The sequence below is a fragment of the Spermophilus citellus genome (genome assembly GCF_964194105.1).
Source record: "Spermophilus citellus genome assembly, chromosome: 11".
Taxonomy (NCBI): domain Eukaryota; kingdom Metazoa; phylum Chordata; class Mammalia; order Rodentia; family Sciuridae; genus Spermophilus; species Spermophilus citellus.
The window spans coordinates 73,794,959-73,807,207 of NC_138192.1; the positions used below are offsets into that span (position 1 = coordinate 73,794,959).

General features: G+C 33.7%; 1 protein-coding gene across 5 annotated transcripts in view; it reads left to right on the plus strand.

The window, feature by feature from the left end:
* The window catches only part of UBR3 (ubiquitin protein ligase E3 component n-recognin 3), a 225,100-nt gene that overhangs the window by 131,875 nt on the left and 80,976 nt on the right, over window positions 1–12,249 (plus strand). For all 5 annotated transcript variants that reach the window (XM_081261280.1, XM_081261279.1, XM_081261282.1 and 2 more), the window contains 2 exons: window positions 3,862–3,995; window positions 8,447–8,557. In XM_081261280.1, the coding sequence (XP_081117406.1) occupies window positions 3,862–3,995; window positions 8,447–8,557 (245 nt within the window). The remainder of the gene's footprint in view (window positions 1–3,861; window positions 3,996–8,446; window positions 8,558–12,249) is intronic.

Genomic DNA, 12,249 nt, shown 5'->3' on the forward strand with positions numbered 1-12,249 from the left:
TCATATATCACCAGTGCTATGTGTCCAATAACATGATCAGCTTTCTTGTTAATTTGTTATAAAATTTGAAAGCTTTATAAATTCATAAATATTGTCAGTTTAAGTATTTTAATTATATCTGAAATGTTCTGAAAGTTTTCTTGTTTGTTTGGCTACTAGAGCCAGTAATTTTTTCTTTGGTACTAGGATTGAACCCAGGGGTACTTAACCATTAAGCCATGTCTCTAGCTCTTTTTAATTTTGAGACAGGGTTTCACTAGGTTGCTTAGGGCCTTGCTAAGTTTTTGAGACTGGCTTTGAACTCATGATCCTCCTGCCTCAGCCTCCTGAGTCACTGGGATTACAGGAATGTACCACCATACCCAGATAGAGCCAGTTAATTGTGAAATAGCCTAAGGATATATACATTGCCAACCTGTCATTAAAAAATATTTTAAAAATTTGAAGTTTTTTTTTTTAAGGATTTGTCTCGATATTACCCATCCTCTCCCATTTGAAGTATTTTGAAGTAATGATATTTCTTATGTAATGTAGTCCAATCCGTTTAATCTATCTTCTACAGGAGTTTATATGAAGAAACTAAATCTGAAAAGAACTGCATATCTAGATTTTCAAACTGAAAATCAGTGTTCTTGTTTGTAGAAAGGTGTAAGCAGTCAGATAAAAACCATAAAGGGGAGGGTGGGTAGGGAATGGAGCTGTAAAGAAGGGTATTTTTTGTATACTGTTAAAACTAAGTAGATATTAGTTCATGATTGGCCTGAAGACTATCCTGCTAAGTGAAATAAGCCAAAGGTAAAATGTTTTCTCTGACATGTGGATGGAAGCTAACTCACAATAAGAGGCGGCAGGAGAATAGAAGTTCAGTCATTTAGACAGTGGGGAATGGAGAGAAGAGAAGAGGGGATAGGAAAAGGAAAGACAGCGAATGAATCTAACATAATTTTCCTATGTACATATATGAAAACATCATAGTGAATTGCACCATCAGGTACATCCACAAGAATGGAGTCCTAACTAGACTAAGATATATTCCATACTTGTATATATATAAATGGATTTACTATCATGTGTAACTAAAAAGAACCAATAAATTAAAAATATAAAACAACTCATGCTGCCTTCTCACAAGATCAGAGAGCAGAAAAGTTAAATGGAAAATTTAAATATCATTACATTATTTATTATAATTTGCACACACATAACTCATAAACTGATATGACCCTAAAAAACCTAAGTAGATATTAATTGAAGTTTGATTGTTTCGACATGAAGATATGAATTGTATTCCCTAAGGTAGTCATAAAGAAAAACAATCTTAAAACACATCACATAAGTAAAAGAAATGAGAAAAGAATCAAAATGATGTACTAGAAAAATCTTAATCACAAAAGAAGGAAGTAATGAATGACTTACGAAATAAGAGAAAACAAATAACAAAATGGCAGAATTAAGTCCTTTCTTATCTGTGATCACTTGAAATAGAATGCATTACATTATCTAGGTAAAAGGCAGAGATGGACAGAATGGATGAAAAATTGTGATAACACTATATGCTCTCTACACTTTAGGTCCAATGACACCAGTGGGTTGAAAGTGAAAGAATGGGAAGATATTTCATGCAAATAGTAACCCAAAGAAAGCTTTACTATATAAAGCTTTATACTAACATGAGACAAAATAAACAACACATTATAATTATTTGTAAGAAACAAAGAAGGATTTTATATATTAATAAGCTGATCTTGTGCCATACAACAGAGCCCACAAATATATGAAGTAAAAAATTGAGAGAATTGAAGGAAGAAACACATCTCCAGTAATGTTTGGAGACCTTGGTGGATAGAATAGCTAGATGGAAGACCCAAAAGACAACTGAACACTTGAGCAACACTATAAAACAAACAAACCTAAGAGAATTATATAGAATTCAACAAGAGTAAGCAGATATTTTTTACTGATGAATTCTATCAACCACTTAAAGATTAATATTAATTCTTCTCAAACTAGTCCAAGTAGTAGAAAAGAAGGAACACTTCCTTAATCATTCCTATGATGCTAGCATTATCATGACATCAAAACCAAATAAGGACATCACAAGAAGAACAAAGAGAGATCAATAAATACTCTTTATGAATATAGGTTGCAGAGATCCTCAACAAAATCCTAACAAACTGAGCCTATCAGTATAGTAAAGGATTATAAGTCATCTTGATTATATTTTAGCTGCTAGCATTCATCTGCTTCTGTTACTTTGTTGCTGCTGCTGGAGCTTCTACTGTAAATCCCTCCCAAAGTCATGGCCCACTATGGTTCACCTGATATTCTCTTCTCTAAGAACAGTTTTCCCCATGTTATTGAATTTAATAGTAACATGTGGTACTGTTTATTTTTATTCTCACTCTTTTTTTGTGCTTTGATGTTTTATAATTATAAAATCTTAGCATTGTTTTCCCCTTATTTTGCTACCTACCTCTTTCCAGTTTCTCATTTTGAAAAATTTTGTCTCTAAGAAAGTTGAATACCCTTTACCTATAGTCACCAGTTGTTGCCATATTGCCATGATGTTTTTCTTTAGTATTCTGAGATAGACCCACAGACACATATGCACACAAACACATTCCTTTTTAGAAGAAAATTGTTGACATCATAACATTATATCCCTAAATATTTCAGAATGTATCTCCTAAGAACAAGGATATTTTACATAGACATAGCGCCATTATACCAAATAAATTTAATATTAATAACAATGTACTGACTATTCAAATTCACTCAGTTGTCCAAATATTTTGTGTTTCTTATTTATTTGAAAAATAATAGGTCTTTATATTTATGTGGTACAGGGTGATGTTTTGATGTATGTATACATTGTAGGAGGAGTAACTCAAGCTAATTGACTTATCTGTTACATCACCTTTTGGCATTTCTTGTGAGAACCAATATTATTTTTATAACAGATATTCCTTTTCTTGATCCAGGATCTAATAAATGATCATGTATTGCTTTTTGTTGCCATTTCTTGTTAATCTCATTTAATTTTGAATAGTCTCTCTAGCCCTTTATTAAAATTTCAAAGAATCCAGGTTGGTTGTTCCATAGATGTGTTATTATCTGGATTTGTGTGATTGTTTTCTCATTATTAGATTAAAGTTAAACATTTTTGGCAAAGGTATTACCTAAGTGATGTTCCTTCCATTGGTTTCACATTAGAAGGCACACAATGTCCACTTGTCCCATTTTTGGTGATGCCAACCAAATTTGATCCCTTCGTTAAGGTGGCAAGTAATCGGTAGAATAATATTCTAAGACCTGTTTATCTTTTTACCATTTTACTTGGTGTTCCTTGCCTTAACCAAAGAATGTGTCATCTGTTAACTGTCATTATTCTTATTGATACTTCGTTTTCTCAAATTTGACCTGTCTAAACTCTGTCAGGTTCTCATGAAACTGCCTTCTCAGTGTTTGAACCCTTCCTTGTTGTTCATAATTCTAGGCTCACTTTGAGCTTTTCCCCAATCCTGGACAAAGGCGCTTTCTCCAAAGATCTCTGCTTTCTTTTTGTGAGAAATAGTGTATTTAGGAATTAAATTTGTTTAGGGTTTTTCAGTGGACATATACTTAAGAAACCACCTATCCATCCATACTTTTGTGTTATCTTGAAAAGTAAATATTGACATATTTGTATCTTTATTTACTCTGTAGAAGAAAACTCAAATGCCACTCTTTTTTAAGGTCCTAAGAGTATTTTAATAGTGGAAAATTTAGTGTAGTTTGTGGTAAATAATCTGACTTTTCTTGGAGAATCAGGTATGTTAGTTACTTAATGAGTTTTTTTTTTTTTAATCTATGTTGATGTAGTTTTGGGGCAGTGCCGTGATAATGTTGAACCAAAAAAATTGCCCATTACTGAAGAGGAGCAGATTTATCCTTGGGACACATGTGCAGCAGTTCATGATGTGAGGCTTTCATTATTACAGCGTTATTTTAAGGATGTAAGTACTTTTTTGTTGAACAATATTTTAAACTACAAAGTTGATGGTGATTTCCCTCCAGAGTTTTATTTTATATTTTCTATTTCTTTCTTTTTTTTTTTTTAAAGAGAGAGAGAATTTTAATATTCACTTTTTAGTTTTCGGCAGACACAACATCTTTGTTTGTATGTGGTGCTGAGGATCGAACCCGGGCCGCACGCATGCCAGGCGAGCGCGCTACCACTTGAGCCACATCCCCAGCCCAATATATTTTCTATTTCTAATGAAATGTCATTCTGATTTCAAATCTGAAAGTAGCTTACCAGAAAAAGTTAATAGGTGACTAGAAATGAAAATCTGTTAATAAATAAAAATTTCAAACAATAAATGTGATAGGTTTATTTTAAATGTTCATTGTAAAGTATTCACAGTTCAATTTAGTGGAAGAATGGGTATTAACTCTAAAAAAATTTAGATACAGTGTGAATTAGATAAAGTGTGACTATTTTGCCAAGATTTTTGCCTCCTTTTACTTTCATTTAAAGATATACAATAAAATCTCATTACAGTACTTCTAAAATATAATGGAGGAGTAGTCATGCCTTGTTGTGAACTTAGTAGGTTTTTTTTCCAGTTCTTGCATCTAGATGCTGTAGTACTCAGAAGTGTTTCAAGGCTTTGAAGATATAGTTTAACATCTTTACAAAATTTTTTATATCATTGATGTTTCCTGAGTGAATTATCAAATGGAGTTTCCTTTCCTGTGCTATCGTTTTGAATCAACTGTGTCTTGTGATTTAAGTAAACATATGATAAAAGCTTAAAATACTTAAAATATAAAACATTATTTTTAGTTAGGCTACATATAAGATGATTATCTAGAAAGATTTCCAGATAGAACTTTTTTCTTCCTTGTAAATCTGTTGGTTTAAATAGAAGAAACTATTAGAATAGGTAGGAGACAGAATACTTAATTAGAAAAAAACAGTAACTGACAGTAATGATAAGAGCTAGAATATAACGTGGTTCCATACTATATTTGACTAAAGTTTATGGTGGTTTTTGGAGGTTCTAGTTAGGGAGGCATTGTGTAGAGTAGAAAGAGTCCTAGACCAGGAGAGAAAAAAAAAAAAAAAAAAGAGCGATTTCATTCCAATTCTGCTGTTTCTAAGCTATGTAAGCTTGGCTAAATCCCTTAAAGTCCTCTAAAACTTGATTTTCTCATCTGTAGAGTTGAGAATGGTCTTTCCTGCAGTAACTCACCAGGTTGGAGGTTCTTTTAGATCACCTTTCCTGTAATACAGGTCAACAGAAATGTGAAATGATGTTTTTAATATTCACAGAAGCTTACTTAGGGGCTTAGATTAGGTTTTATGAGGCAGTTCAGTTTAGGAAATGAGGACCATGCTTCCATACATTTTCATAAGCTATAAAATTAAATTATGGTTAGTTTGTAAGTAACTTCTGTGCATATTGCACATGTGTGCACACACATTTTCACACTTTTGAAATTCCTTATTGTTGTTTGAATTTTTTACAGAGTACATGTGTTACATGACTAATCAAAGACTAATATTTTCTTCTTTCCTTCCTTCTTTCATACTGGAGATTGAATCCAGGGTGCTTAACCACTGAGCCACATCTGCAGCCTATTTTTTAATTTTTAATTTTGAAATAGGGTCTCACTAAATAGCTGAGACTAATCTCCAACTTGTGATCCTCCTGCCTTAGCCTCCCAAGTTGCTGAGATTACAGTGTGCACCAGCGTGCCTTGTTAAAGACACTCTACAATTATATTAAGTTCTGCTTTTGTGCAGTTTTGCTACATCTTTGGTTTGATTTTATATTTTGGTCATAATCCTGGTTTCAGTTTTACCGTCTTGAGTCACTTTAAAGTAAATGGATAAAGATAAATGCCAAAGCCAAATAGAAAAACATTTTTGATTCAATCAAAATATAGCCAAGACTTAAGAGCATAATAATTATGAGGGAATGGATGATTAAATAAAGGAGAGAAGGTCTGGGTATGTCTTAAAAGCCAGAGTAGTTATTAATTCTAGAAAAAGTTCTGTTTTGGTTTTTTTTTTTTTTTTTTAAATAAAAGGGCACTGTGACCTGAAATTTGAAAATTTGAATGGACCTGAACTCTGGTGTTTCTGTTAGTGATTATGAGATTTTTATTCCAAATCAGTACTTTTGTGTACTTTCATAATAGTTATTTTGTGTATATATGACATACTCCCCAGATAATATGCCTTTGAAGGTCTAAGGCCATTTCTTATATTGGTTTTATATCCTCTCAGAGGCTCGAACATACTCTGTGTTGTAGATGCTTCCCGGATTTCTTACTGAATCACACTAAACAGAATGCCAGTTTTATAACTAGAATAGACTGTATAGAACAGAAGAGTAACTATTATTGGGCACTGGCATTGATTTTAGAATTAAACTGTAGATTCTGCTCTCTTTACATCAAATGCATGCATTTTACAGAGTTGACATGTAGAATTTAGTTATGTAAGACAGTACATTCACTATAGAAATTGGAAGTGTTATGTATGGATGATGTGACACATTAGAGGGATAGAACCTGAGCTTTGGAGTCAGGTAGACTTGTTTCATCTTGGGCTCTACTGCTTAGAGCTTATTGATCTTACTAAATTTTTCATTCTTCTCTTTTAAAAAGGGATAATTCCACCTGCCCTAGGAAGTCTTAGTAAATACAGAAGTTGTCAAGATTTAGTGTTAAGTACCGATTACAGTGACAGGCAGGCACATAGTTGAAGTTTCTCTAAAATATTAGTCTCACATTAGTAAGTGCTTTCCTCTACTTCTGAATGTAGCAAACTCAGATAAAATATCTATCAGTTATATAGACAAATGACTACTATTTTCATTTTTAAAAGCTAACCACTTTTATTAAAAATAGATTCATTACCTTGTTATAGTATAGTGACAGAGAGAGCAACTTGTTTGTTAACTGACTACTAACCATTCTAAAATAATCTAACACTCAAATCTGCTTCAATTTCAAGTAGCTCCAAAACATAAAACAGAGATGAGTAGGCCTTCTGATGTTTTTCTGATTTGTAACAGTAGAAGCTTGCTTACTTGCTGTGAGTATTTGATTTATGTCACTGCACATCTTTAAATCTGCTGGGAAGGCATTTTGCACTCTGAAATATTTTAAACTTTTACATACTTTTGAAGAGTTGTGATCTAAAATTGGAATTTTTTCCACTATCATTTAAAGTTCATTTTGATTGGGCGTGATTTCAAGCACGGATGATCCTAGCTGCTGGGGAAGCTGAGGCAGGAAGATTACAAGTTTGAGGATAGCCTGGGCCAACATAGTGAGACTGTGTCTCAATAACATGAAAAAATAAATAATTTGGTGATTTTACATATATAACTTTTTCTCTAAAATAAAAATAAAATTTAAAGGTTTAAATTTTATTTTAACATGTAAGAACATGCTTAAAAATTTGATTCGATAGCTTTCAAGTCTTTCTTTCAAATTAGATCTAGGCCTTACATTGCTCTGGCCTGCCCATTTGTTTACTATAGGCTCTAGAGGGTAAATGCCCAAATGTTGTTTGACAGAGGCCAAATGGTGGAAATTCCAAGCAAGAGATTTTGAAAAATCTTAAGCTTGTCTATAGGTTGAGAAGAGGTTTGGAACCCAATGTTGTGGTATACAGGTTAAGGATTGATGTAGAATGACTCTTATTTTTCTAACATGGTGACTAATTTGATTGTGGAGTTTTTAAACTGAGAGGAAGGGAAAGATTCATAGAAAAGGTGCCATGTTAAGTTTTTGACAATGATTTTGTGTTAACTGAGGGACATCAAACTGGAAATTTCTGGTAGGCTGTTGAGATTTTGTTTCAAACAACCAGACAAGATATCCAGACTTACAGGGTAGTAATTTCAACTTACTAATTACTTGCTTAGGGAGAATGTTTTCATGAGAAGAATAGTAGCAATGAGTAAAGAACTTGGAGGAGTAAAAACATTGAGGGGGCAGGTAAAGAAAAAGAGTCTTGGAAGAAGGCCTAAGAAAAACAGTTAAAGAGAAAGGAAGAAAACCAAGAGAGTAGCATTATGGATGCTAAAGGAAAGTAGGCATTTAAGGAAAGCAGTTGTTATGTCAGATATCACAGAAAGATTAAGTTCCATATAGAACATATAAAATAATCAACAATATAGTTTATAGTGAATATATACAATATTGAGAACTTCTCTTTTACAGGATGGAGAAAGGCTAGTTCATAATGTGTATTCTGTTTCCTAATGAGTGTAGGTATTTGGGGCCTATCCAGTCAGGTTAGTCAGATATTTATTTATATCACAAAACTACAAATGCTACATCAGTATAACAATATGAAATCATGTAGAGGTTTGTGAGGATATATTTAAACATGTTTATACATCTTTAACTTTTTTTTTCTTTTTTTCTTTTTTTTTTTAAGAGTTCTTGTCTTTTGGCAGTATCAATTGGCTGGGAAGGAGGTGTTTATGTACAAACCTGTGGCCACACATTACATATAGATTGTCATAAATCTTACATGGAATCATTACGGGTAAGTTGATTGGAAAAAAAATTAAAGGTGTGTGTATCTTTCCATCTTCATAACATGTGCATCCCAGTTCCACCTCTTCAACTTGATTGATTTTCATTTTTTTACTTGACTTTAGCAATTGACTTCCCTGTTGCAACTGAGACTTTGGTATAATTACTTAGAAATATTAACCTTTTTAACATCCTGCCATATCATCTTATTATATGATTCCTCAAATTCTCTTATTTTCACTCTCATTAGATTTTTTTTTTTTTTTTTTTTTTGCATCAAGGATTGAACTCAGGGGCACTTGACCATTGCGCCACAATCCCCAGCCCTATTTTGTTTTTTATTTAGAGACAGGGTCTCACTGAGTTGCTTATTGCCTCACTTTTGCTAACATTGGCTTTGAACTTTCGATCTTTCTGTCTCAGCCTCCTGAGCTGCTGGGATTATATTGCGCCCAACTTCACTAGGATTTTTTTTTTTTTATCCTCTTTACATTTTTCCTAGTAAATTACCTCTTGTATTACGCCTATTCTGACTTTACTAGTCATTTAATCTGTCTCCCCTGATTTTAGATCTGGGAGGCTTGCCCTGCTAGAAAAATCATAAAACTAAATGAATTGTTATCATAAATTTATGATTTCCTATAATAGTGATGTAGAATCATGAGTTGTAAATATACATTTTAATTCAATTATCTGTCTTTAGTTGCTTTCTTCTCTTCTCCTCAGCATCTATTCTATCCTTTGCCTCTCCCATCCCATTTTTTCCCCATAAACTCCAAGATCTTTTTTCTCCCATTAGATTCTGTCTCATATTATGTCAACAGGAAAACTGTCTCTTTGTCATACATTTCCTTGGCTTCCTAACTTTTAAAAAATTCCATAATAAATGATTCCATATTTTAATCCATTCTTTCTTTTCTATTCTTGGAGATAGTATTCTTTCTTCTGTTTAGGAATAACTTTTCTATGAAGGTACTCTATAATCTGAGCTTGCCTATACATTATCTTTTATCAATTTAGCATTAATAAGTTCACTAATAGTTCCTTAATCACATTATACATTTTCCATACCCCTATATTCAATTGTTCATTCAATAAATATTTGTTCAGTGTCTGTAATGTTCTGGTACTATGATAGTCATTGAAGATACAATAATGAATAAGACCTGTGTCCACAAACAGTTGCAGTATATGTGCTAATTATTATGAGGCATATACAGGATCTTATTGGAACATCTGCTAGGTGCCAGAATATCTAATGAAATAAGATAAATGAATGATGAGACATGAGCCTGGAAAGAGAATTGGGACCAGATTGTAAAGGACCTTGTGGCCCATGTAAAGAATTTTACATATAGATTCTTTAGAGAAAGTTATTAAGGGCTTTTAAATAGAAATATGAAATGTCCACAAAGGTCATTTTGACAGTTGCATAAGAGAGGGAATTAAAGGGGCGTAAGAAGAAAATGTGATTATAACTATTTAGGAAGTAAATAATGGTGGCTTGGACTTGGTTATTTTAGTGGAGATGGAGAAGATGTTATAGATTTGAAATACATTTAAAAGGATACTCTTGTGGACTTGGTGAGAGATTGCATATAGAACATAGGGAGAAGGAAGGAATCAGGATGAAAGATGATGGTGATCATTGAAAGATTTTGATTTGGAATAACAAGGTCTCACATTAGGCGCTAGATACATTAGATCTTGTGTAGCAGTGTGGTTGGGAAGCTAATTAGGAAGATCAGCAACGAGGGTAGGAAGAATAAAGTGGCTGGGAGAAGAACTGAAGGGAAGGAGCTGGGGATATAGCTCAGTTGGTAGAGTGCTTGCCTTGCATGCACAAGGCCCTGGGTTCAATCCCCAGCACCCACCCACCCAGACACACACACACACACACACACACACACACACACACAACTGAAAAGACTTATTAATTATGTACTTTTAGTGGGAGAAGGCAAGGAGCTGAAGGATTGCCATAACTCTTCTTTCTCAAAAGGGGGCAGTGGTAGGGTAGGTTAAGGAACTTCGAATTGGATATGAGAAGGCTTCCCAGAATGTTGGAGAAAGATTACTAGATAATATTTAGGACTCAGTTGAAGATGGAATCCATACGTGGCCAGAAAGTATTTTATTTTTCTTTATAGCATTCTGTTTGTATATAGAATTGGAGAAGCTATATTTTGCATTAGTATTGTGTAAAGGTTTTGTTAGACGTGAAACATGGAAGGACATACGGAAGGGAGTGGGAAATATTACCAAGAGTTTTTGAAGTGATAGATCATAGTTTATAGGCAGAATAGGACAGGCCTTATCAAATAGAAGAAAAAGAAGGGAATAAGAAGTAGGATTTGGTGGTCAAAATATAAGAGGTTTGAATTTAGTACTTCAGATAAGGAACAATTTTGGTTCACTACAGGACAGGCTGTGGTCATGGTAACAGGTGCTAGAGTAGAACAGAAGTCAAACCATAAAAGCTCTGAGGTCAAGGAGCTAAGGGACTAGGGTATAAGATTGGTTGTGCATTTATTTACTAATGCTGAATGGAAGGGTGGCAGGACTTGTAATGATTATGTTTGATTTAGGTACCAGAGTCTTCAATGGTGAGGGTAGAGGGTGATAGTGAAAAGGAAGAAAAAGCATGGTATCAAGGCTAAATGATGTAAGCCACAGATGAGCGTGCAGGAGTACCAGGCCAGCCCTAGAGAGGAACTGAATTATGAGGGATGTTAGAGAATGAGGGAGAGGGCTTCTGGAGAGACTTCAGGAAAGAATCTAGTTTCAGTTATAGCAAGGAAGAGAATCTAGCATTCTTTGGATTTAAGGATATGAGAAAGGTTAATCCGGGATGCCCTTCTGTGATCAGGTTCCTTGCTTCAACCTTCTAGTGCACTCTGTGTGTCTTAAAAACAGCTCACAATTCTCCTTTTCTGGAAAGCCTTCTCTGTTACATTTCTCACAATATATTTTATTTGTTTAAATTTACTTTTAAGTTTTGAGTACCTTAAGAAGAGAAAATGTATCTTAACTATACTTACATGGCACAGCATTTGACATGTATAGGAATTTAGTATTTATAGAATTAGACTAAGATATGTTGTTATATTTTTAAGGACTTAAAAATTAATTTCAAAAAGTGAAAAAATAGAATTCAGTTCTTTTATTTAAAATACTTGCATTGCAGGATACAGTGAAATGAGCATTAAGTCAGCTGTTCAATTACTTGTGTTTAGCAGTTAGATACCTTAGAAGACACATCACACTATTTTTATGCTTAATTTACTTTCAAAAGTTATCTAACCTACATCAAAAAACATGAACATTGGATAAACTACTTCCTCCCTCCCTCCCTCCCTTCCTTCTTTCCACCAGGGATTGAACTCAGGGGCACTTGACTGAGCCACATCCCCAGCCTTATTTTGTATTTTATTTAGAGACAGGGTCTCACTGAGTTGCTTAGTGCCTTGCTTTTGCAGAGGCGGGCTTTGAATTTTTGATCCTCTTTGCTTAGCCTCCTTAGCCTCTGGGATTACATAGATCATAGTTTACAGGCAGAATAGGACAGGCCTTATCAACTAGAAGATGTACCACATGTACCACGGCGCCTGACTCCATTGTTTCTTATAAATTTTGAAAATCAGGGTTTGGAGAAAGTGGAAAGTGACTCACCTTATGTGGGTTTTTAAAAATATTATATCC